At 32.4% G+C, this 26,613-nt stretch overlaps 5 protein-coding genes across 6 annotated transcripts in view; 2 read left to right on the top strand and 3 right to left on the bottom strand.

Moving 5' to 3' along the window:
- The window catches only part of LOC108734783 (junctophilin-1), a 75,608-nt gene extending 67,645 nt beyond the window's left edge, over positions 1-7,963 (bottom strand). The window contains exon 1 of the mRNA XM_025979654.1: positions 7,321-7,963. Coding sequence (XP_025835439.1) covers positions 7,321-7,628 — 308 coding nt within the window. The 5' untranslated portion in view covers positions 7,629-7,963. The remainder of the gene's footprint in view (positions 1-7,320) is intronic.
- Positions 7,964-13,150: 5,187 nt separating this feature from the next.
- On the top strand, positions 13,151-14,943 carry LOC108734755 (sperm-associated antigen 7 homolog). The gene is made up of 5 exons (XM_025979631.1): positions 13,151-14,068; positions 14,123-14,279; positions 14,332-14,503; positions 14,571-14,730; positions 14,786-14,943. Exons 1-5 carry the CDS (start codon positions 13,990-13,992, stop codon positions 14,941-14,943), a joined length of 726 nt encoding a protein of 241 aa, XP_025835416.1. The 5' UTR covers positions 13,151-13,989.
- A 113-nt stretch (positions 14,944-15,056) lies between these two features.
- Positions 15,057-17,835, bottom strand: LOC108734754 (lipoamide acyltransferase component of branched-chain alpha-keto acid dehydrogenase complex, mitochondrial). 2 transcript variants are annotated; one of them, XM_025979664.1, is made up of 8 exons: positions 17,572-17,835; positions 17,213-17,519; positions 16,860-16,925; positions 16,708-16,790; positions 16,488-16,652; positions 15,580-15,975; positions 15,447-15,518; positions 15,057-15,371 (listed from the first exon to the last, which is right to left on the bottom strand). In XM_025979664.1, exons 1-8 carry the CDS (start codon positions 17,650-17,652, stop codon positions 15,210-15,212), a joined length of 1,332 nt encoding a protein of 443 aa, XP_025835449.1. In that variant the 5' UTR covers positions 17,653-17,835; the 3' UTR covers positions 15,057-15,209. The 2 variants fall into 2 exon arrangements, with proteins under 2 accessions (XP_025835449.1, XP_025835444.1); XM_025979659.1 differs by having other exon boundaries at positions 16,708-16,802; positions 17,572-17,832.
- Positions 17,836-18,912: 1,077 nt separating this feature from the next.
- LOC108734788 (ras-related protein Rab-18) lies at positions 18,913-20,229 on the bottom strand. Its single transcript, XM_018466466.2, has 3 exons — positions 19,876-20,229; positions 19,382-19,817; positions 18,913-19,206 (listed from the first exon to the last, which is right to left on the bottom strand). The coding sequence occupies exons 1-3, from the start codon at positions 19,941-19,943 to the stop codon at positions 19,093-19,095; spliced, it is 618 nt and encodes a 205-aa protein (XP_018321968.1). The 5' UTR covers positions 19,944-20,229; the 3' UTR covers positions 18,913-19,092.
- A 673-nt stretch (positions 20,230-20,902) lies between these two features.
- Positions 20,903-26,613, top strand: LOC108734787 (bcl-2-related ovarian killer protein homolog A-like; the record flags this gene model as incomplete). The annotated part of the gene is made up of 5 exons (XM_025979626.1): positions 20,903-21,263; positions 23,790-24,144; positions 24,394-24,538; positions 25,678-25,982; positions 26,584-26,613. Coding segments are annotated over exons 2-5 (780 nt in total), but the record flags the coding sequence as incomplete, so codon positions are not given.

The following is a 26,613-nucleotide window of genomic DNA, read 5'->3' as shown; positions in this document are numbered from 1 at the left end:
TATATATATATAACTGTTTTAATTTTTCCTACTGATATATATTTATCAAGTACTTATTAAAAACTTAAAAACCGATAGTCAAACTTCTACAGCTCGAAATTAATTCGAATATTTTTTGTTCTCTTAACGTACAAACCCTTTAGGGACTTCATGAAATACGTTCGCAAGTAAGGGCAGGGCTTAGCATCCGTAGTTCATCGATTCTATATTAATTTTTTTCTTAAATGTTTTCATTACGATAGAAAGTCATTCTCATTCAATACTTAAAAGCCTGTAATATAGTAGATAGTCAGTAATATAATTAATGTTTCAGACTGTATGCACTTGTAGGGGGTGGGTTAGCCTTTGTGACATAATATTTGTTAGAAGAATTGCTGAAAGTGTAATTTAACGTGACGAAGGGGAAGGGAGGGATCCAAAAAGGTAAAATTGTGAGTGACGTATTTTATGGACTCGAATTTCTCCATTTCACTCACTCAAATGTTTATCTAGCTCTTGCCAATTATTTTACTATTTCCTCTAAAATCGTCTGGAATGGATGATAGCCTATGTCTTAAATGGAAGTAACACTCATCGAAGAGTAAAAAAGATATTGAAATCAGTTCCGTAGTTGTACCCCCGAATGACAAACTCATAAACCTTTCTTCTCTATAAAATTACCGTATAGGACTTTCCTTTTTTTGATGGAGATAACTACATGCAGTTAGTGTATAATCATAAAGCTTATGATAACTTTTGATAGAAATTATGCTCTTCCTCAATGCTAAACAGTGATCTAACTACTACATTACGCCACTCGGTACGAACTGCCCGAAGAAACAAAAAAGTAATGACAGTTTAATTTCCAATGGCTACAAGCTAGTCATGAACAAATTTGGTAAGACCAAGACTAAACTCAACAACGAACGAACAAGATCAACACTAAAACCGGGATGCAAGATTAAGACTAAATACGCAAGACGAAAAATTATTAATTCCGGTGGATTTAGGAGTTAAACTATTTGTATCAACTTTAGTATTTTCTTTTCCTTGAAGAAAACATTTTTGATATTTGAAATTTTCAGTTTGCTTTACCAGATTTTAACATTAAATATAAAAAAAAAGTAACTTTACCACTGTTTGAAAAAAGGGATCTACAAAAATGTCCTCGAAGTAAGTGTTCTTTGTTCTTATGTCTAGATAACACATGGTTGGAATATAGAGGGAAACTATTTTTTTTCCATATTTTTTACTTCTTTCAAATGCCTTGTGTTCGCTAAAAGGTCAATTTATGTGTTGAAGAAAAGGTCACTTTATGCATTGATCAAGGATAAATTCTCTCACAACCATAACAGATTAAATGAATAAGACTAAGACTTAGCACGCAAGACAAGACCAAGACTAGAAGTATTTGAGCAATACTAAGACCAAAACCAATACCAAGACTGGGACAGTCTTGATCTTGGTTTTGCTTTGTTCATCATTAGTACGAGCGCCGGTGACCAAACCCTCAGACCTACACTAAGATTCATAGCTGTAAAATAGGGCGGAAGACCCCTTTTCACCCCCTCCCCTCCCTTTATAATCGTAGAAATTGGTACGTGGTGCTGATGGAAAAACATAAAATAAGTGAAAGATTTAATTATGCTCCAATATTTATCCAACCCCGTATTCCCCAACGTGAGATACATAAGGAGTTCATTGCAGTGCAAAAAGTATTAGGAAACGCTGTTCTAAATAATCCAACAAAACTACAGGAAAACGACCAGGGACCCGTACCCTTCCGAATGCTAAACAGTGGTCTAGCCACTGGGTAGGGAATGTATGTCCTCGGCGCCGCATGCGGCGTCCGTAAGATTCTTATGCGACCTTCATGAAAGCTGAATCTTCCATTTCATTTAAACAGACTGTTGCAATTTTTGTATAAAGTTTCCTTAACTCGAACGTAATTAACTAATAGCATTGTAGAAGTTCGGATTAGGAAAGTTATTTTATTGAGTAGCATAAATATTGTCATGTTATCTTTTTTTTTAATTTCTGAGATCACTTTATAAATCATAAATTTTAGCAAACACAATATTTCTTTGACCTTTATTTCATGGTAGTTCCATACCGAATTCTATTTTTAAAGAATTCCCTTCACATAATACACAGGGTGTTCTACCCAAGAAGGTTTCGTCAATAACTCTGTTATTATACATTTGATTAAAAAAGATGATTTTATAAAAGTGGTCTGGAATCATATAGTGCATAAACAGAAAATATCTTCAATTATACAGAGTGTTCCATTTCTTCTGAATGCTACTAACTTCGTTTTTTTTTAATGGAACACCCTATATACTTTTGGTTTCTTTGTTTAATTTTAGATTGACTTTGTTAACAGTTCCCTATACCCGTCTTTAGTAGTTTTTGAGATATTCAACTGTTTTCCAAAAAAGCCCTTTCTACTGATATAAGGTTTTAAATAATATATAAAAAACGACCAGGGCAACTGGACCCGTATTCTTCCAAATAGTAAACAATAGTTTAGCCATTGGGTAGGGAATGTATGTCCTCGACGCCGCATGCGAAGTCCCTGAAATTCATATGCGACCTTCATGAAAGCTGAATCTTCCAGCACCATTGCATTTAAATAGACTGTTGCAATTTTTGGTTTTTATTATAATAAATAAGAAGATTTTCTGGATGTACTAGATTAGTTTCTCAATAGTAAAGAATCCGTTTTAAATAGTCGCCTTTGTAATTCATGGCCATCAGTTGGTGTAATATACTGTAAAACAAAAATATCCGCCCACCGCTTCTCTAATCCAAAAGGAAAGTTGCCAAATTTTCTGACCGCATTATGTTTCCCAAACATTCCTTGTAATTGTTTGAAGCTGACCTTAAATTACAGGTGCCTTACGGTGTTACTGTTAAACATAATGATTTAATTTCATTAACCCACTTCTTTAAAATAGACAGCACAATTTTATTTTTGTCCACAATCATCGCAAGTAAACACGAACAAAAATTAAAAGCTTTTACTTTTTCTTCCTTCTTTTTTTAATTGTAACTGTCAAAAGATGGACGTATCATTTTATTTTTTCAGTTAAATCTACAACACTCTCTATTTTATTAAGAACGAATATTTTTGGCACGCTTTTGGTCATAAATCGAATATTTCTTGACCTTATTTTATTTTAAATAGGAAAATTATTAGAAAGGAGCACTTAATTAATGTTTCTATAAGTAGGTACCTGTTAATGTGTATTAGGTAATTAATTAACAAAAACTCACATGAAAAGGTTGAACTGAATTTTAATTTCCTATATTTTTGAAATTTCATGAAAATATATGCAATTTTAGCTATAAGCGCAATCTAAAGGCACTGCAGATTTGCCATCAGTAGGTACCCTTCAGAACCAAAAAAATAAATAAATAAAATCAAAAAGTCTGTACCACACCTCTAAATTAAAAAAAAATATATTACTGAGAGCACCACGTAGACACAGTATGATACAATCGAAGGATATCTACCTCGCCCTCCAAATACACGCATTAATAAATGGTCAAATTTGAAAAAGTCTAATAACGATTTGAATTTTTAATATGTTATCAGGTACCCTAAAACACAACTTACCAAAAAATCGTAGTCTTCCCACATTGCCCTCATTTTTTTTTTTTAATCATATTATTGTACCTATTTCGGTTTATTCAATTTTATTTGCCATAAATTTGTATAATTTCTATTCAGCCAAGTTCTTATGTGATTTTTTAGTAATTAAGTAACTTACGCATGTGCCAAAAAGTATTAGGGTTCATTATTTTCGAACAAACGGATTTTAATGAGGCAAATAGCAAGTAAGATCTCTCATTTCATTCAGAACATAAAATGTTAAAAAGGTTTTTTTCAACGTATAACTTCCACAAGAAGCTAAAACATGTACTGTAATAATGGAGTAAGCCCTTTTTGTTTAATTATTACCATGTCCTTTTTCTACTTATTTTATTTTGGTTTTTATTAAGTTACGTAGGTACGTTACAGAACATTTGGTCTTACTTAGTAAAGTGGAGTAAATCATCATCATCATGAGGTCATCAGTCCTAAGACTGGTTGGACACGTACCTCCACTCTTTCCTATCCTGAGCTAAACTTCGCATTTCTCTAAAACTAGAACAGCCCACATCCTTAACTATTTGCGAAGAGTAATCTAATCTAGGTCTACCTCTACCCCTCCTAACTTCTGTTTCTGCCTCTAATATGTCTCTGACTAGACCTTCATGCCTGAGAAGGTGTCCTACCAACCTATCTCGCCTATTTTTTATTGACTTCCATAGAGTCCTCTGTTCTCCTATTCTTTCCAATACCTCTTCATTTCTAACCTTTTCTACCCACGATATCCTCATCATCCGCCTATAACACCACATTTCGAACGCTTCTAACCTTTTCTTTTCCGCCGCTCCCACTGTCCATGTTTCGCACCCGTACAACGCCGTGCTCCAAACATTCACCTTTAACAACCTTTTTCGAATTTCTAAATTAATCGTTTTCGCGAGCAGTGGAGTTAATATTATTTATAAATTCCCATTACTTAATTAAGATTCAAAAAAACACATTAACACTATGCAATGCTAGAATTTAATATATGACATCAAAAGGGGGGCCTGAGCAACTTTTTGAAAGATGCCGACTGGATCGAAGAAGACAATGTAAAAGTACATAAATATCTATTACCAATATATGCAACAATCAAACTCATGATGAAATATTTCCTGTGATAGACAGCTTGCAAAAAACGGGCTAATTACCCGTATATTAATTGTTACAGAAGAAACAAATCCTTTTTGCAAAAATTTAATTTCAAAAATTTTAAAAACCATGTTGTGTTAGAGGATGTCCAAGCTGGTAGAGCAATGGTTCTTAACCTTTCTCCGTCCACGGACCCCTAGGAAATCAAGCACAAGTCGAAGGACCCCTTAATATACAAAAAAAACAACAATTCAGACCATTTATTTTAGTACTGCAAATACAAAAAAAAAACATATTCATAAAAAAATATGTTAATGTGAAGGTTGGTGTCGCTTCTTCGCAACTAAGTTGCTGATATTTGGGTTGATGTTACTACTAAGTTGTAATCTCAAATTGGATTCCACTTGAAATCTGTTTCTGTATTTGTTATTGATATACAAAAGAGAAGAGAATGCTTTTTCAGAGAGGTATGTGGTTGAGAAAAGCAGTAAATGTTTCAGTGCTTGATCTGATATTTCCTTATAATCACTCAAAAACTTGATAAAAAGGATGTTCTTTGAAATTGAGTTTCAAAGCTGAATAGGTGAGACTGCGGCCGACCCCTGTACATATACTCGCGGACCCCCAGGTTTCTGCAGACCACAGATTATGAAACACTGTAGGAGGTATCGTTTATAGGCAGCCACTTAAGGTATGCACAAAATAAATCTAATTTCAAATTCAAACAGTGTTTTGACTATTAACATATTTAAAATTAAACGTAGTTCTAAATCTTCCCCAAAAGTATCAATATTGAAGAATGAAAAGCAGTTCTGGGATAAATCTACCACCAACGTTTCTCCTCTCAAGTTGAAAAGGGTAAGCTTATGGAAGTCATACAATTCATTTTATAGTTATTACAGAAACATTAACCCTAATATCAATAAATTTTAACATTAGCTAATAATCAAACAATCAATATAACAATTTTTTGAAAAAATGACAACTGTCAGTTTAAAATAGCAAATACAGGAAATACCTTGTATTACCATTTTAATTACTATGTGTATTTATTCTTTTAAAATGTGGTTGTCAGTTGTTGTATTTATTTATAAAATTGGATGTTTGCTAAGGGTGAAATTTATTGATGTTTCTGGTAAATGTTTCCGTAGCATCTACAAGATGGGATATATAATATCTTACCATAATTTTAAAGTGAAATATTAATGATAGATTATATAATATAATAAAAAAAACCTTTACCCCTTCAATTGCTTTTTATTCTTCAATTAAAAAATTAAACATCAATATGTACGTAAACCCTAATGCGCTATTAACATTTCAACAGAAACACTGAATAAGGACGACACTCCTGTTCCTATATGTATTGTATGGTGCAAATTTGAATGCCAATTTTTCCTGTGTTAGTCATTCAATGTGAATGTCGCAACCAGTTCGAATAAATCGCTACTTTCAATTCCAACTAGGTGTTTATAAAAGCAACTAACTTACGGTAGCTATAGTTCCATTGCAAGTTATATATTACAACCTCTAATGTCTGGGTTCCGAATTTATAGAGAAAATTACCCTTACAGAGGTAAAACACCTAGTCATCGGGGGTAATAAAGCTGGTAACAGACAAAAATATTTATAAAAATCAGTCCAATAAAATGGCAGATTAAAGCCAATATGAAACTGGAAAATCTTTGTTAAAATTGTGTTTTCCGAATTAACATGATAAAAATTCTTAAGGAACGATCCTTTTGTTTAATTTCGATTAATGCAAAGTCTTATCATGTATGCATGTACGCAGGGGCGCAACGAGGGGGTGCACGGGTGCACGGGCACCCACTCGATTGGGTTGGGCACCCAGTCAATTCCAGTCGAATCAGATAATAACCCTACTTGAAAGTTAGGTTCAAATAGTTCAAGCTCGTAAATTAGCAGCCGAACTCCATTTTTTCAAGTATAAGAAATTCAATACAATGGTGACCTTTTTTATTTTTATTTATAGCAGGGCTTCTTAAACTTTTTTCATTCACGACCCCAAGAAAGATAAATAAATATTCTTTGATGGTTTATTTATTAGGTAACAATGTACATTCAAATCTCTTGGGACCCCAGAATTTTGCTATGCGACCCCATTTGGGGTCGCGACCCATAGTTTAAGAAGGCCTGATTTATAGTATTATGATGGGAGCACCCAGTCAAACTGTAACGTTGTTGCGCCCCTGTATGTACCCATTGTTTTCTCTGAAAATATTTTAAAGGTTGGGTTGAGTTGCTATAGCGAATAAGTCAGGGATGTTTTAATAGTTTGTAGATACATATACATATATATGTTATTATCTCAACTTCTTAATTAGATAAACCTTGAATGTGGTGCGTATCAAGTGCGGTGAAAGTATATTCCCCTTTACAATATAGCTGAACATTAGCCACCCTAATATAATACCAAATACAAGATGTATCTAGCCAGTTTCTGTATCGCCTAGGCAGAATTGAATGTAGACGTATAGGGGAATGACAGTACATTCGACTATCAGCAAACTACTTTCCGGAAGACGCCTCCGACGTAACGAGTGGTTAACGTGTAATTGTACATAATTCTTATAATTTGAGAATTACGTTACCTGGGCCAAGTATAAACGCCAGAAACTTCGAAGCCATAGTGCCAAGACCCAGAATAGGCGCCCTGTCCTTTCGGGCCGGTGCAAACTCCGTGTCCGTGAGCTTTCCCGTCTTCCCAGCCACCGCAATACGTACCGCCGTCGTCAAAGTCGAAACGGCCTCCATTCATGTTACTTTTGGCCGCCGTAGCGGTGCCAGTGGCGCCCGTCGCGGCTGGAGAGGTGATAAGGCCGCCGGCGGAAGTGCCACCGTTCGCGTCTCCACCAGCGCCGCCGCCACTGCCCACATGCTGCTGATTAGCTTGTTGCATACCTAGTTACGCAGTGTGGCAAGCGACTGACTTATTTTTACACTGAACCGACAGCGACGACGGTGGATGAGATTTTCGTTCGGTCGCGGTAATGTTTCACGTCTTCTTCCACAAGTACACGGGGTAGTAAGTAGTCCTTGGCTCGAGGACGTATTGTACGTTCAACCGGCATCGCACTGGTCAAAAAATTGTTATCCACAAAACTGCACTCCGATTGCACTTTGGGAGCTTCTGATGGACATCAGCTCGTCATTGCTAACAGCAACACGGCAGTCGTCGCGAAACTACTTACGACCCGGGATACGAGTCCACGTCGCGACGCTAGCGTCGCGGCGCACGCGCTCCCTTAACCGACGACTCCATTCTTGTCGACGACGACGCCGTACGTCACGACGACGTCGAGGTCGAACACACTCATGTATTAATTCGCTTAAATGCCTGAATATGTGGATCATTTACGTAAATAATTATTAATGTTTCGTATTTTTGGTGATTGTAATCTCGAGTGTATTCGTCGTCGTATAAAATTAACAATTAACAATAATGCCAACCTACCACCAACTTTTCCTCAGAATGGGGCTGTACCGTAGCGGGGTATATATTGGTCATCCTATTAAAATCGTCGGCTTTTATTTGTAACAGCATCAATTGCCCTGTTTAGGGATGTTTTGGTGACTAATAAGTATGTTCCAATTTCACTATCGAATGTCTGGTCCTTATTTATTCACTTAGTTTCCACTTATTTAGATAAATAAATCACAATCAGAAAATCCACAAGTAAATATAAGACAACATATTCGAAGCAGAAACAGCAGTTAAGAGGTTTAGAGGTAGACCTAGTTAGACGTTCTAGTTTTAGAGAAATAGGATCAGGATAGGAAACAGTGGAGGTGCGTGTCCAACCAGTCTTTTAGAACTGACGACCTTATGATGATGTAGATGATGAAATATAAGGGAGTTGTAAGATTAAGCTAGTTAAATAAGTTATCATTAAAAATTAGACTGTTTTTATGTAGATTCCTAATTTTTAAAAGAAAGTTATTTTTTGCGTGAAGTTTTAAAATTTCAATTTATATTTTATTCGAAATATATGAGCCGTTTAATAAATTAAAGCTGCTATTAAGTTTATCTTCATTCTGAAACATTGTCTTGTTACCTTCATTGCTAGTCTCAAAAAGGTCTTCCGATAAAGAAGCGCACTATTCCGTGCGAAGTAATATTTACCCGGCACCTCCACCAATTTTACAATAATCCCTAATTCTTTATGTTATTCATTACATTTACGATTTAAATGACTTAAGTTAAGTATTTTACTAAAATTTCATCAACATCACTAAAAATATCAAAAAACTTAGTACTCACTATAGAGCAAAACAAATGCTTTTGATTTTATTGACATATACTTATCCTTTACGTAATACACAAGTAAATATAAGAGAACATATTCACAGCAGAAACAGGAGTTAAGAGGAGGATAGGTAGACCTAGGTTAGATTAGTGTTTAGAAATCGTTAAGGATGTGGGATGTTCTAGTTTTAGAAAAATGCAAAGCTTAGGTCAGGATAGGAAAGAGGGAAAGTACGTGTCCAACCAGTCTTTAAGAGCTGATGACCTTATGATGTTGAGGATGATGATGATGATGATGATGATGAAATATAAGGGAGTTGTAAATAGTTAAAAATTAGACTCAAAGTTTCTATGTAGATTCTTACTTTTTTAAAAAAAGTTATTCTTTTGCTTGAAGTTTGAAAAATTTCAATATATATTTTATTCGAAATATGTAGGCGGTTTCATAAATTAAAGCTGGCATTAGCTTCATCTTCATTCTAGAACATTGTCTTGTTACCTTCATTGCAAGTCTCAAAAAGATCTTTCGATAAAGAAGCGCATTACTCCATGTAAAGTAATAATTACCCGGCACCTCCACCAATTTTACAATAATCCCTAATTCTTTATGTTATTCATTACATTTATGATTTAAATGACTTAAGTTAAGTATTTTACTAAAATTTCATCAACATCACTAAAAATATCAAAAAACTTAGTACTCACTATAGAGCAAAACAAATGCTTTTGATTTTATTGACATATACCTATCCCTTTACGTAATATGTACGTTTTATACATTTTATCGTGTAATAAAACACCTTTCGCACTACTACCAATTTATTTAACTAATTACTCTTCAATTTACATCAAAATTATTAATGAATTACGCGCTCACTATCGCACGGTTTATTGCCTTCTGGCTCTTCTATCATCTGTTACTTTGACCATATCGTCAGGTTATGCTACTTTTTTTCGATTAACGCGAACAATTAATATAGAAATTCGAAAAAGATTGTTAAAGGTGTATGTTTGGAGAGCGACGCTGTACGGATGTGAAACATGGATGGTGGGCGCGGCGGAAAAGAAAAAGCTAAATGCGTTCGAAATGTGGTGTTAAAGGCGAACGATGAGGATACCGTGGATAGAGAAGGTTAGAAATTAAGAGGTATTAGAAAGAATAAGAGAACTGAGGACTATACGGAAGTCATTATGAAATAGGCGAGATAGGTTGGTGGGCCACCTTCTCCGGCATGAAGGTCTGGTCAGAGACAGGCAGAAACGGGAATTAGGAGAGGTAGAGGTAGACCTAGATTAGATCACCACAAACAGTTAAAGATGTGGGTTGTTTTAGTTTTAGGTAAATGCGAAGATTAGCTCAGGATAGGAAAGAGTGGAAGTGCGTGTCCAACCAATCTTAGGACTGACGACTTTATCATGATGATAACGTGATTAATTAAAGTTGAATTATAAGGAGGAAGGTAGGAAGGACCTCAATAAAAATTTTCAGAAACATCTGAACCCCACCTAAAATTACTTACCGACCCCTGGTGTAGGTACTTCACTCATATTTGCAGATGATATAGCAATATTAGCATCTAGCAAGGACGAGTTAGAGGTAGCTTTAAATAAAATGAAAGCGGTACTGACAAATCAGTATTGTATCAAAATAAATAAAAGTAAAACACAACAAATACTGGTATGCAAGGAAACAAAAAGTAGGGAAAGAGCGAATATAAAGATAGGAGACGAAAAATTTTAGGTATCTAGGAAGTCAGATAAGTCAAGACAAAAGGAGTAGTAGGGATATAAAGCAGAAGATAGCACAGGGTCGAGTCTCCTTCAATAAAAAGGAGTCACTTCAATGCTCGCGAACGGTTGATTTAGAAATTCGAAAAAGATTGTTAAAAATATATGTTTGGAGCGCAATGCTGTACGGGTGCGAAACAGAAAAGGTAAGAAGCGTTCAAAATGTGGTGTTTCAGGCGAATGATGAGGATACCGTGGATAGAGAAACTTAAAAATGAATAGGTATGAGAATGAATAGGAGAACAGAGGACTCTATGGAAGCCAATAAAAAATAGGCGAGGTACGTTAGTACGACACCTTCTCAGGCATGAAGGTCTAGTCAGAGACTTATTAGAGGCAGAAACAGAAGTTAAGAGGAGTAGAGATCTGACGATACTTGAACATTGACGATCTTATAGAAACTTGAATTGGTGAATCAGCTCCCGCGTTTGGATGATTCAGGGAACCGAACCATAGCTACAGTCATAGTGGAAGGATTCTTAATAAGAAATCAGAAAAAGACAAGTCTCTGAAAGAGGACAGCAGCCTTTTTTCAGTACTCAGGATGACAGAGATTACGTGGATCGGCATGGCATTTTGATGCACAACATTGCGATGTGAATGACGACGGGAAACCACCACATTATGATACCCCAAGTATAACACACCAAAACCCAGTCAAATGTCCGGGCGAGGACTACCTCGGGGGATATCATTAAGTGCAGTAAGGGATTGGAGCGTGGAACGTTAGAACAATGAAACAAGAAGAGAAGTTACAATATTTGAAAGTTGAAATGGATAGACTAAAATTAGATATAGTAAGTATCGGTGAAGTCCGTTGACCAGAAGCTGGAGACTTCCAGAGTGACATCTAGAATAGAAATTCGAAAAAGATTGTTAAAGGTGTATGTTTGGAGCGCGGCGCTGTACGGATGTGAAACATGGATGGTGGGCGCGGCAGAAAAGAAAAAGTTAAATGCGTTCGAAATGTGGTGTTAAAGGCGAACGATGAGGATACCGTGGATAGAGAGACTTAAAAATGAATAGGTATGAGAATGAATAGGAGAACAGAGGACTCTATGGAAGCCAATAAAAAATAGGCGAGATACGTTAGTAGGACACCTTCTCAGGCATGAAGGTCTAGTCAGAGACTTATTAGAGGCAGAAACAGAAGTTAAGAGGAGTAGAGATCTGACGATACTTGAACATTGACGATCTTATAGAAACTTGAATTGGTGAATCAGCTCCCGCGTTTGGATGATTCAGGGAACCGAACCATAGCTACAGTCATAGTGGAAGGATTCTTAATAAGAAATCAGAAAAAGACAAGTCTCTGAAAGAGGACAGCAGCCTTTTTTCAGTACTCAGGATGACAGAGATTACGTGGATCGGCATGGCATTTTGATGCACAACATTGCGATGTGAATGACGACGGGAAACCACCACATTATGATACCCCAAGTATAACACTCCAAAACCCAGTCAAATGTCCGGGCGAGGACTACCTCGGGGGATATCATTAAATGCGGTAAGGGATGATGCAATATTTCACGGATTGGATCGTGGAATAATATCATTAAATGCGGTAAGGGATGATGCAATATTTCACGGGTTGGATCGTGGAATATTAGAACAATGAAACAAGAAGAGAAGTTACAATATTTGAAAGTTGAAATGGATAGACTAAAATTAGATATAGTAAGTATCAGTAAAGTCCGTTGGCCAGAAGCTGGAGACTTCCAGAGTGACTTCTAGAATAATGCATAAGAAAGCCGATCAGAGTGTAGAAAGTTATTAAAAAAAAAACAAAAAACAATAGGATAGTTACGATTAAATTAAAAACCGGTAAAAACGGTAATACTACAGGTCTATATGCTTACATTACCTTACAATGATGAAAACGTAGAAGCTGTATATGCAGATATAGAAAACGATTTAACTTTAGTGAAAGAGCAGAAAAACCTAATACCTGTAGGAGACTTCAATGCAGTAATAGGTGAATTGAAACTTAAAAATGTAGGGATGAGATACAGGGATATAAAGTTTGCATAAGGATACAGATACAGATAGTTATAGAGCTAGAGCAGCAACGTAGAGAAATAAATATTAGAAAAGGAGCCAGACAAGGATGCACACTAAAACCCCTACTTTTTAATCATTAAAGACAGGACCATTTTAGTGATAGATATACAAGGACAAATGAGCAGAGATGTGATTTATTTGAAACACTTGCATTTAAAATACACCTCCAACATACCTCCGATTAAAAATTTTTAACACTTTCAATTGCTATAAGGTGACCTGACCTGCAAATGACCATTTGCATTTGATTTTACATTTGAAATAACAAATCAAAAATGTATTTGCATTTTGTATTTAAATACTTTTCAAAAACCATTTTGCACATCTCTAATCACAGCTGCTTTTTAATCATTAAAGACAGGACAACTTTAGTGATAGATATACACAGGCAAATGATTAGTACGCTTAGATTTGTAGATGATATAGCAATAGGTTAAAAATTAGATACGTTGATAGGAGACCTTTTAGTTAGAGACATATTAGAAGCAGAAACAGGAGTTAAGAGGAGAAGGTGGCAGAACTAAATTAGGTTAGTTTCAACAATTCTTGACTTCACATATACACCTATTCGACTTAAACGACTTCATTACCAATATTCTCATTTTAACGTTCTTTCAAAGTTTTATTAGTTCAGTTAATATTTAAAAAATAATTTTCCCGCGAACCGATTTAAAAAAATTTGATAAAAGGTAACTGTGAATAAACGAGACCTGAAAGATTTCTCTCAACAATTTATTTTAGAAAAAACTGGTAGATGTCACACCTACCGCTTTATGTTAATGTCATTTAAATTGACAGACTGTGGTGGTAAATTTGTAATATTATTGTTGTTATTATTTGGCGTTGTAAACTTTTCAAGTGGTTAAATAGTAATAATAGGATTAAATTAACTTCTTCCTATTAATTTATCACTCCATAATTTCCTAAAGTGTCTTACTTGTTTTCAAATAATGTCGCAATAAATTGCTGTTGTATGGTAGGAATTACTTTGTAACACCAACGTAAATTTTCGTGCACGTAAAATCATAATAGTACACTTTGCTGAGACTACCACTCATTATATCATTAAGCAAATTGTGTATAGTATCCTCCACATTATATTATACGAGAAGCAAATCTAAAAAAGCCATAGTCTTTCCTTGTCAAAGAATTTTCATTTTAAAAAATGGATTTGTTGGGATCTATCATGAATTCGATGGAGAAACCTCCATCTCTTACAGAAAAGGAAAAAATGATAATCAAAAGTGAGTTTTAAATGGTTGTGTTAAATTTTGTAAAGAAAATATTTCCAATTTCAGAAAGAAAGGAAGAAATAGAAAAGCGACAGCTTGCAGAAAGAGAAAGATTAAAACAATTTAAAGAGAGAGTTGAAACAAAGATTTTAAGTTATTTTAAAGATATTGCAAATAATAACTTAAAGTTCACTCCCATGGATCAAATTCATAGAAGTGTTATGTAAGTTAAGGAACGACTTGTTCTTTTTTTTTTTTAAATACATACATTTTAGTCATGAAGTTGCAGAAGGGCTAGGTTTTTTAACGTATGCTTTTGGAACAGATGGTCTAGATAGATATGTTCGAGTTTACAGAAGGGAATGTCCACCATGTGAAGATGAATTAGCTGCAAGAAGAAGAGGTGAACCTTGGAATAACCAAATAAAGCAGCAACTTTTAGAAAAAGTGTGTTTATATTTTATATATTGTAATAATCATAATCATGTTTATGTTTATTATAAATATTTTCCAGAGAGAAAAAGAAAAGCTAGAATTGCTGGAAGAATCTAAAAAACAGCCTACAAAAATTATTCCTAATTTTAATTACAAAGACAAATATGTCCACCTTATTGGTTCTGAAGCTGCATTAGAAGCAGCAAAGAAAACAGAAACTAATAGAACATACGGATTTGGTAAACTCTTGTTATTCAAGATCCTCAATAATTCTTTTCATAAGTTTTTCTTTAGTTCCTAGTGAAAACAAGAAAGATGTTCGTTCTATAGAGCAGACAATGGCAGACATACGAGCTAAAAAGAAACTTAAAACAAGCCATGCTGAACAAGAAAATAAAAGTACAGCCTTGAACTCACTTTTTCATGTAGTCTTTNAAATGAGAAATTGGTAATTATGTATGTATATTATCAAATAATGGTAGATAATGTTCTTTTTGGGACAAAACTATTTGTTTTCATTGATTATATTGAATTTAAATCAATAAAAATTAACGTAGTGGTTAAAACTTTTTAAATTCATCTATTGCATCATTTTTAATTCCCTCTATAAATAACTTAAGAAAACTTGATTTCAATCATCCTTTGATACATAAACAATCATAAATTGCAATGTTCATTTAATTAATTTCAAAGATCTGATTTTCTTAAAGATAACATTTCAAACTGCAATTAAACCTTGTGGGCTTTCAATTTCCCTTTTTATAGTCTCTACAAAACGAGCTATCGTTGCTCCATCAATTACCCTATGATCAGCGGAAGCGCTAATCCACAAAACTGACTCTTTTACTACCTCCATTTTGTCATTAAATCTTGGTAGCACCTGTAAATTAATGATCATAAGGTAATTTATCCGTACTTCTATTTCGTACCTGTATTTTGTTTATTTATTTTTTACCTTTACTGTGCCGAATGCAACAATTCCTAATTGTGGAGGTAAAATTACTGGACTTGCATAAGTTCCACCAATCTGAAATGCAAAATAAGTTCTCTTATCACAATATATTAATATCACGACAGTAAAACTATACCGATCCTATATTTGATAGAGAGAATGTTCCGTCACTTAGGTCTTCTTTACTAAAACTCCCTTTTTTGCCAGACTTAGACAGTTTTTCCAATTCTAGAGCTATCGTTTTTATATCTTTATTTTCAACTTCTTTTATTACTGGAACGCCCAAACCTTGGGCTGTGTCCATAGCTACTCCTATATTATGGTAATGTTTAATAGTAAGGGATTTGAAGTCTTCGTTTATGGAGGCGTTTAAAATCGGATATTTTTGTAAAGCATTTGAAACAGCTTTAATTAAAAACGCCGTTAATGTTACTTTTATTTTCGATTCTTCATATTCCCTTTTAGTTAGTTTTAAAACTTCTAATAACTTTGTAGCGGTAATTTCTTCGCAATACACCAAGTGCGGAATTTTCTAAAAAAAATACTTGTACATCATATAAGGTAGTAAAAATGACAGAAGACACTCGATAGTGTGAACACCGCAAAGTGGTAACCCCGCATAATGTGAACTGCCACTGAAAACCGTTAATGAACTAAATCTTCACTTATAGGTACAGATATCGATTGGCTTTAGAAATCGATATTTGGGTGTGTTAGAGTGGAATTAGTATGATAATGAATTTGTAGACAATCATATGAAGTGATAAAAAAACTGTTGGTCATAATTTCATTACAGTAATTCAGTTAAGAAAAAATAATATTTTATTACAGTTATGTGTTTGTGTCTGCCTTTTACTGAGCACATATGTATATAAGTTTATTTTATAAATTATATACATTTATTACATTTTAACTGTAACATCCCTTGAACAAATCGATGGTGTGAACAATATAGTTTTGCTGATTTACACTATCGAGTATATATATACTGTGATTTCATTTGGCATAATGAGTACACAATAAGCGATATTTTGCAAAAATTACCAGAGCAGCAGTCATCGCTTTAAACATAGCTGGTTGAAAACCTGTTAGTGGAATAATTTTTTCTTTTTCATTTTTGGACACAGTTTGAACTCCAATATATTTTAAAACATCTTCTTTTAATATTCTACCTCCCTTGCCGGTTGGGATCACTTTTAACAAATCAACCTAAGTTTTTCAAAACTGTTATTATTAGAAAGACAATGTAAGATGTGTACTTTACATTTTTTTCTTTGGCTAATCTCCTCACAGAAGGCAAAGACAGCACTGTGCTATTCTGTAATTGTTCGGTTTGAACAGTTGATTCTGAAATTAAATCTAAAGTTTCTTTATTAATATGGAAGAATTATAGATAGAATATAAAAAATAACTTACTCGTGTTAACATTTTGTTTTACTTCCAGAGGATTCACTTTTTTTGTTCTCTCTTCATTATTTATTTCTGTAAAATTCAATATGATTGTAGATATCCAAGAAATCTCAAAAGCAATATGTTAATATAGTAATTATTTCTACTGTTGAGAATATTACTTCAAAAACACGTTAATACCTTGTTCATTGTTTTAAATTGAAAATTTTCAAATTAAATATTTTTACTAGTTAAATTTCAAAACAAACAAAAATTTATTCGAAGAATTTGTGAATTTATATTTTACAATCTCGAATTTTTTTCTTTAAAGTTGTTAATCGCAAAACCTGACATTTATATAAATCAATTGAGTTACTTACCCTCTTTTGTCTCTATATCAATTAATGGTTTTCCCACATAAGCAGTGTCATCTACTTGATAATGTAATTTTTTAATAATTCCATCATATCGACTTGTAATAGTAACAGAAGCTTTATCACTTTGAACTTCACAAATATTATCAAATTGAGATACTTGTTCACCCTCCTTAACAAACCACTCCTTTACGACAACTTCAGTGATACCCTCCCCTATATCTGTTAAATTAAATTGAACTAAAGCATTTACTGTTCTTGCCAAAAAGAAGTTCCTTTTAAAAAATATTCCATTACGTTCCAAACGAAACAACTATAACAAAGTAGAGATAAAACATTGCAGACTGATATGCAGTATAACTTACGTTAGCATTATTATTAAAATTGGTATAATTATTGGCAAAGATTTGATTTAAAATAAAAACCGCTCTTCTGGACTTCTGCATATCTTACCGTTAAATTCACTACTACATTAAATTATTTGTCATGATGTGTTATCAGAAGGAAAATATGAATGTTATCTTAGATGTTATTCCTCTCTGCACAATTTGACAAAACATATTTTGTAATACATATTCATTACGAATATAATTATCATTCTCTTTTACTGCATAGAATTAATACTCTAGCTCGTATTGTTTTCTTAAGATTATGAAAGGCTAATGATATTTCATTTAATGAATATTCGTATTACTTTTCATTTTACATACTTTTGTAAAGGCACATAATTCCAAAACTACCGCAGTATTTATGAAATTCAATAAATTAATGTAAAATAAATTCGATAAACAGCAGCATTTACGGTAGGTATTTCAACAATAAAAAGCACCTGCATTCTTTTTAATTGTATAAAAACAAAAGTCTAAATAAAAAAAAAATTGTATTATGATTCTAGTGTTTGCAATCTAAAATCTTATTTATAAATACTTGAACCTCAAGGTTTGTTCAACGTTTTCTCGGCGTTTATTATAAAAAGGGATGAATTAAACATATCTTTCAACAGGTACTGTACCATAATGTGTATAAAACAAAAATTGTTTGTGTAACTATAAGTATTGTCATATTAATTTAAATTAATTTGCAATTAAAAGCTTGTCTGCTACGGGGGTTTTCCGAGTTCGCCTTCCGATCGTAGCAATACTTTTTTTTTATACTAGGTAACATATTGGAATATCATCCACACGTGAAATTCAGATCAGATAAATGAAAGTTGTACATTTAATGAATCAATATAACATTCACTCTTTTTCAAGTATTTTTATTCTGATAGGTATAAGCATTTATAANAATTTTTTATAAATAAGTACATAAAATCATGCGCGTAAGTTAAGGTGTTTATAAATACTTAATAATCACTTCGGTTGATAACTTGTATATATCTAATTGCATTTAATTGTTTAAAAAATATGTGAATGTGTTAAAGAAAAGAGAAGTAGGTAATTGTAATTAGGTAAGTTGCTATATATAGGTGTACTTAGATTTAATTTCACATACCTATATTTAACAGTGCAATTCTAATAAATTTTTACTGTTAAATTTACGATCTAAGTAAGAATGTTATCAAAGTTGAAACGGCAGTGCCTATTGTAAATTAACTGTTGACTTATCTGTACAAAAATTGTTTTTATAGTGTTTATTTTCTATAGTTTACGCGATATGTAAAAACAGTCCTGAATATTTATTGATATTTTAACTGGCCAATTAAGTAATTATCTGGAATGGAGATAATTTTCTTATAAATCATAATACAGTAGTTAACTGAATGTTTAAACATACTGATTCACTAGAACTTTAAAAGAAAAAGATAAATGACAAGATTTTAAATACAATTATGCATTAATGTATATACATTTTTTCAGTAAAGGATAAAGTTAAAACTAGTTCTACTAAAGCAAATCACAATATCCACTACATGATGAATCCTCAGGGTGATCCTTCAATCCAACATGAACATTATTCTGTGGAGAATAACTGTCCCAGAGATCAGGGGTCTGAATAATCTGAAACAGCATAAGTTGTAAAAAGATGAAAAGGAGAAGACATTTGGATCCCTGTAATTGGGTTGAAAAATTGCAACTGTACATTTTGAAGTAATGTTTATGCATCTTAAAAGTATTCTACAATACTAAATTTATTCTGAAAACCAATATGTAAAAATTAATTATTTTGAAGTACCTTTTCAACAAGTTCTTCAAATGCACACTGTACCCCATCTTTAGTTTTTGCACTGGTTTCCACAAAAAGAGTCTGATGTTTTCTTGCAAAAATTACTCCTTCATCTCTACTGACTTCTCTCTCTTCTCGATCAATTTTATTACCAATAATCATTTTAATAATATTACTCTTTGTAGAATACATTTCTAATTCACTTAGCCAATTTTCGAGTTTAACAAAAGTCATCCTATTGCAAACATCATAGACGAGGATAGCACCCTGGGCATCTCGATAGTATGAGGGGGTTAAAGTTCGAAAACGTTCCTGTCCAGCAGTATCCCATATTGCAAGTTTTACTGTATCACCATTGATATTAAGTCGTTTTGTCTTAAAATCTACACCAATGGTAAGTGTTTGTTCTGGATCAAAATTGTCTTCAGTAAAACGCAAAAGCAAGCTAAGTACAAACAAAAAAATAATTAACATTAAATATTATATGATCAAATTAAGATTACCTTGATTTTCCAACTCCGCTTTCTCCAATAATCAAGATTTTTAAAGTTGTAAGAATATCACTATCCATTTTGCTAAAAACTGAGATATATAATGAAATTAATTAAATATAACAAAACGTAATTTGAATTTCACTATTTATCATTGCAACTTCACGCGTAATACAATTTACTACAGCACTAAAGTATCCGTATTTTTGCACAAATTCTTTGCAACAGTGGTGGTTATTAATAATAAAATGCAAATACTTTAATTACAAACGCGAACACTTTAAGTTAAACGGAAAATTAACTTTCTTATTGTTTTCGTCATAACCATTCTTGCTCTGTTGTGTGTTGTGTTGTCATAATCATAATTAGCTAATTATAGCTTATTCAAAATACAAACCTCAAAAAAGAGATCTTCCTTTTGAAGTTACTTGGGGTACTTAATTGCATACTTCGAACATAGAGGGCAGTTGTAATGTAAATTTCAAATTAATCGTAAGACATTTTGAATTTTAAAAATACTCAATTATTTTACTCATCATATTATTAACTTTTTTTACAATAAATACATTGCTTGTTATATATAAGAACCTTTTTAAACTGAATCTACTATATTAAAAGAGTGACGTGACTCAAACTTATCAGTGTTAAGAAAATTTTAGAAAGAAAATACCTTATTAAATGATTTCGTACTACAGCAACTGTTCTGAATTCTTATTCTTGGCTTACGCATGTACATATTCAGATTATTTACAGGCAACTAAATCTTTTTATAAAACAAAGTGAACACAATACTTTTAAGATAAAAATTAGTTGGTACTTATATTTAATAAAAAACAATAAGGGCGAATGCCAACATTAAAATCGTATTAACCCAAAAACCGATTTGAAATTTACAAAATAATAAACATTCTGATGATTTTTTTGAGGTGGATCATACTTTTGAATAAAGAACTTAATTAATACACAGGTACACGCGCCAACATCAACAGTAAACGAGGCTAACATATAATAACAGTTGAAGCATGTCTACACCTTGATATGTACAGTTCGTAGGTATCAATAGGTTTATACAATACAGTCCAAAAACGATCTTTACAGAAGTAACGTGTTTAGAATTTTCACCGGCAAATAAAAGATTATAAGTACGTATTTGTTACAAAATTTCGCTGTTTTACGTGATGCTGAAAATTTTATTGCCCTAACAAGAATGAATTGCTTATGTTGAGAACTTTTGACAAATTTTTTATAAATAAGTACATAAAATCATGCGCGTAAGTTAAGGTGTTTATAAATACTTAATAATCACTTCGGTTGATAACTTGTATATATCTAATTGCATTTAATTGTTTAAAAAATATGTGAATGTGTTAAAGAAAAGAGAAGTAGGTAATTGTAATTAGGTAAGTTGCTATATATAGGTGTACTTAGATTTAATTTCACATACCTATATTTAACAGTGCAATTCTAATAAATTTTTACTGTTAAATTTACGATCTAAGTAAGAATGTTATCAAAGTTGAAACGGCAGTGCCTATTGTAAATTAACTGTTGACTTATCTGTACAAAAATTGTTTTTATAGTGTTTATTTTCTATAGTTTACGCGATATGTAAAAACAGTCCTGAATATTTATTGATATTTTAACTGGCCAATAAGAACTACTGATAAGAGATAGAACATTATTTCTAAAGCGCGCTAAATTAGCGAACGTTTTAATTAATTAATAGTGCTACACATAATACCTAACTTGCTTATTGCTAATCGTAAGTATCGAATGGTAACGGTAATTTAGAAGTAGCGTCGTCGGTAAATGCAGTGTAATTTTTTTAAATTGTTTTTTATTATCCATAATAAAGAAGAACAAACACTGTTGTAATTAAAACAGAATGTTGTTTGTGCAAAAACTCGTATGTGTGTATAAACATAAGTAATGACTTCTTAAACAACATTTAAACGTGTATCGTCGCTTTGACGCGAATTAATTTTTATGTTAACTAATTATATAACGTTGTCCATGAAAACACTCAACAAACAAGATTTTCGTTCATGCTTAACTACCTACATAGTTTCAATTTCGAAAAATTAAAAGTTAAATAAATTTTTAAACATTTTGCAATTATATCTATCCTGTATACATATCGTATCTACTCATGATGCGAAAACCGTTTGATACTTTAAAATTACAATAGGTATGTAAATTTTAATTAATTCCTTTTCGATTAAAATTCGAGGACTACCTAGATGACTTAATGTTTTAAATGACCCGATATTGAAATTCATGATGGTTTTACATGACTTTCGCGATCCCTTAAAAATTTTAATTCTGCGTTCGGTATTACAGTCAAAATCTGTTACAACGACACCGAAGGGACTACTCATATTTGGTCGTAAAAACCGATAGTCGTAATAGCCGGGCCGTTGTTATTATGTACTTAATACCTATTATTGAATGTGTGATCAATATATTCATATATAAAATAAAACTACATTTTATTTATTTTACATAAAACGTATTATAAAAAGACATTACGTACATATAATTATCATTTTTCTATATTAATAAAACCTGGAATTTTAGTCTGTTTGGAACACTTCTGTCGTGCATACAGACTTTGTAGTTCACGTTTAATTTTAATTAATGTATCATCATAATTTCCCTGCATATGAAACTGTTCATTAGAATAAAAAACAATTTGTACATATAATTATCATTTTTCTATATTAATAAAATCTGGAAATGTAGTCTGTTTGGAACACTTCTGTAGTGCATACAGACTTTGTAGTTCACGTTTAATTTTGATTAATGTATCATCATATCTACATCAATAAAGTCCTTAGCTTCAGTAGCAAATATTCTGAGAATCACAATAGACCCTAAACTCGACACGTTTTTGTTTACTTTTGCGATCTTAACGGTCATTTACTGTACCAGATGTAGATACTGTTACCTATTCAAATGTTTACAATACAACTGGTCGTTCTAACAGATATAATTCTCCAAAAATATCATTTAAATGTAGTCGGTTAAAGAGATATGTCGTAATAAGCAATGTCGTTAAAACCAGTGTTTTTTATAAGACGGTCTAATAGAATTAAGCCGGGACCTATGATTTTGGTCAACATAACCGGTACGTTGTTCTAAACGATGCCGTAGTAAACGGTTTTGACTGTATTTTTTAAACTTTTCCGTTTAGATGTCCCTTTTGGACCCACACGATGTGTTCATCACCATACTCATGTTTGAACATTTCCTGACGCATGTTTGGTAATCTATTGTAATGTTATTTTAATCCATATACATATACACAAGTAATCATTACTCAGCCTTAATACTGATTAGGAAAGCACAAAGAACAGCTGCATAATAATAAACTCATACGAAACAGATAAAACTTGCGTGTATTACATATCTATGTACATACAAATCTTATATATGACTTCATGTTTAAAAGTAAACGATTAGGTAATTGGGTAAAGTAATTTCTTCGTTGATTTATTGTCCTTTCTTTTGGCTTCCACTTTGTTCACATTTATTAAGTTTATTAATGAAACCGTTATTTTTACCAACAGTTTTCAAATCGATTTTCGTTCATTGTTTCGAAGTCAGTCAAAAATTGTAGACGTGCATCTTGTATTTTAATATGAGAACGTCGAAATTTAACGTAGGATATCTCACAATAATTACTTATATACAAAATAAAAATCACCCTGTATACTCCCGTTAAGGCAGGTAAAATTTAATAATTAAAATGCTCGCCTGTCACATGAGCGGCCGAAGTTCGATTCCTAGTTGATGCAATACTTTTTTTTCTAATAGATAAACTGCATTGGTGGAATATTTACTACACGCTGAATCTGCTACATATAAATATAGATATACCTAAGTAATTAACAAACAATAATAAAATTAATCATAACTTTTTACAGATGATGTTTTTAAGTTTTTATTATCCGTCCATTAGTGGTATATTTCGTCACCCTTATGGCTAATAGAAATCCCCCTACATCAGACAGAAAAGTTAATTTCGAAACTCCAACAATTTCAAGATTAACTTCAGGAAAATCGGCTATCAATAGAAGGAAGTACAGTTTTCCTGCAGCTTTACATGCTAATTTGCTTGGTCTTTCTCAAGGTGGAAACAATGAACCACTTAGGGAAGTTAATCAAATAGCTAAGAGAAGATTTAGTAATGTTGGGGATGTTGTATCTAGAAAATTATCAAACACAATCGGTTGGCGATCTTCTGCTGTTAGTCTCGATGAAGTAATTACTCAAGGAAAGGTAAAATGCTGTTATTGGATTGACTTACCTTGGATTAATTTGTAAATTGGAATAGTGAAAACATTTTTAATAACATTTCACTCTCGAACAGACAAACCTCAAAAATTACTTTTTCCTTTTTTTGTACACTGAACGTAATTAGTTTCAATTTTCTTTAGGAGTATAATGAATTTATTGGCCCAGTCAACATTTCGTGATTACCAATATTTTTCTAATCGTAAGTAGAAATTTGATCTTTTTACATTTTAGGTATTATGCGCTATTTATATGAGAAATAGATTAAAAAGGACCGGGATATTTAATAAGAAACTAGGACTATACAGAGTGAGAAGTATGATTGGTACAACGAGTGGAACAACTATCAGAGAAGTGTACCCTTGTTTAATTGCTGCAGGTAAATTACCTTCATAGTTTTTTACCATTTCTATTAAAAGACTCTTAATAAAAAATTACCTTTCTATCTGAACGGGCTAATGGGACTTTACAGACATGAATAAGAGTTAGGAGGTTGTCAGCAGTAATATAATATGCTAATTTTATTTCTTTTACCACGCGATGGAATTTTTGATTGAAATGTTCAACGACTATAAGATAAAGAAAAATTTTGAACTATACAGAAGTCAAGTCAAGTATAATTTTTATATCTCATATACATAATTATTTGCTTAACATTTTCAAAATGAGTTACTTATGTAATTAATTTCAATCTTTCCTAGGCAAATCTTAAAAAATGATAAAACTATAGTATAGTATATAGCATTAGTGTAGTTCCCAAGTTCTTTATATTCAAACTCCGCTTTGTTTAATTATTACTAGTACCTAATAATAGGGTAGTAATTATATATATGTACTACGTATATTACATTTGAATATCTAAAATCTAAAAACCCGTTTCGGGTTGAGAATGTCCATAAAGTAAACGAAGCACATATACATATGTGTCTGCTGTTATTTATGTATCTACCCGGTATCCGTGTTTTCATTATAATATAAAAATTTTATTCAAATGATTTTGTAGTTGAAAATTTATTAACAGATAGACTCAGCCCGCTTCTACCTAACTACCTTTAAGTCTCAAATTTCCTCATAAAATATAAAGTAAAACCTTTTAGTTCTTGAGGGGTCATCTGGGTAGGACTATTTTGGTTCCTTTCTTCTGAAACATCTACACCAACATTCAAACAACAGTTTCACAGGCTTCCATAGTAAATTAACATTCTTTGTCGACATTTCACCCTTTGGTATTACGCAGGACATTTTCGAAAGAAATTCTTCTAATGTTGATATGTAATCTTAAGCATAATAACTGATGAAAAAAAAGTCAGGCATTCACGACCTCTTTTTCTTGAATAACTTTATCTAGCGTTTCGTCAATTACCTCCTCAAGGAACGTTGCAAGGACGTAATGTCCTTCGTTGTAATTGTACTGAGACTGCGACGTTCCCTGAGGATTCCAAAAGAGAAATACACCTAGACTAAGGTCGTTAAGACAGACAACATGGTCTTAAAGTGAACATATTTCATGCTTTTTAGGAATGGAATTAGAAAGAATTCATTCTAAATTATACACTGATATAGCTCGTCAAGCTAGTTCAACACCCGGTGGAGTTTTGGTAACTGAGAAAACAGCAGCTGGACTTCTTGTTGCTATAAGTCACGAATTGTTCAAAAGTGAAATAAATTGGGCCAAAATAGTTTCAATATATGCTGTATCCGGAGGCCTAGCTGTTGATTCAGTTTGTCAAGGACATCCTGAATATTTGCATGCTTTAATGGAAGCAATGTCTGAAATTTTAGAGGGTGGCTTAGCAGACTGGATCGCAGCCAATGGAGGATGGGTAAGAAATATTTTAATTAAACTGTTAAATTAATCGTCAAACTATCGAAAAACATCCTTTATAAAACACGATTTAATGAAAAAATTAATAATATTCATCAAAAAATATCTTCCAGCAATAGATTTTTAATGCATGTGATAAAAAAATATTTGCAATGATTATGAGTTCATGTATCTTCTCTGAGAAAACTAAATGTAAATTGCTGGTCAATAAATGAAAAAATATTCTGTTAATTAAATCATAAAATTAAAATTGCTAATGATTTTAAAATTAAGCGTCTTTTGTAAATCTACATAAATCTTCATAATTAGATCATTTTTAAGTGTCATATGATTTATCGTAAAAAAAGTTTGACGAGTTTGTAAACATATTCATATTAACTGTTTATTACTCAAAGATGAAATTTAATAAATAGAAAAAACACGCCCATAATGTTAAATTAAAATAAACCAATTAACTAATCTCGTACCATGGTCATCAAGCCCTTTTCAGATAACGTCGGCCGTTAAAGCCTCAACTTTTTCATAATTCAATGAAGTTTTAAATTCATTAATAAAACTTTATTTTTTTATCTATTAATTATTTAAGCACTTTATTTTAGGTAACTTTCTGCAGTTTTTGCAAAACTCCT

Source organism: Agrilus planipennis, unplaced genomic scaffold (genome assembly GCF_000699045.2).
Source record: "Agrilus planipennis isolate EAB-ADULT unplaced genomic scaffold, Apla_2.0 scaffold80, whole genome shotgun sequence".
Lineage (NCBI taxonomy): Eukaryota > Metazoa > Arthropoda > Insecta > Coleoptera > Buprestidae > Agrilus > Agrilus planipennis.
This window is presented reverse-complemented; position numbering and strand designations above follow the sequence as displayed.

Bases quoted from the DNA above. Each gene is read 5' to 3' on its own strand.
- LOC108734754 (XM_025979659.1), bottom strand. From the start codon at position 17,652: ATGCAGAAGTCCAGAAGAGCGGTTTTTATTTTAAATCAAATCTTTGCC. The intron at 15,976-16,487 runs GTAATTTTTGCA...TATTTTTTTTAG, and splicing joins AAGCGATGACTGCTGCTCTG to AAAATTCCGCACTTGGTGTA. The intron at 15,519-15,579 runs GTATAGTTTTAC...TTTGCATTTCAG, and splicing joins CTCTATCAAATATAGGATCG to ATTGGTGGAACTTATGCAAG.
- LOC108734788 (XM_018466466.2), bottom strand. From the start codon at position 19,943: ATGGATAGTGATATTCTTACAACTTTAAAAATCTTGATTATTGGAGAA. The intron at 19,818-19,875 runs GTAATCTTAATT...GTTTGTACTTAG, and splicing joins AGCGGAGTTGGAAAATCAAG to CTTGCTTTTGCGTTTTACTG. The intron at 19,207-19,381 runs GTACTTCAAAAT...ATGCTGTTTCAG, and splicing joins TTGAAGAACTTGTTGAAAAG to ATTATTCAGACCCCTGATCT.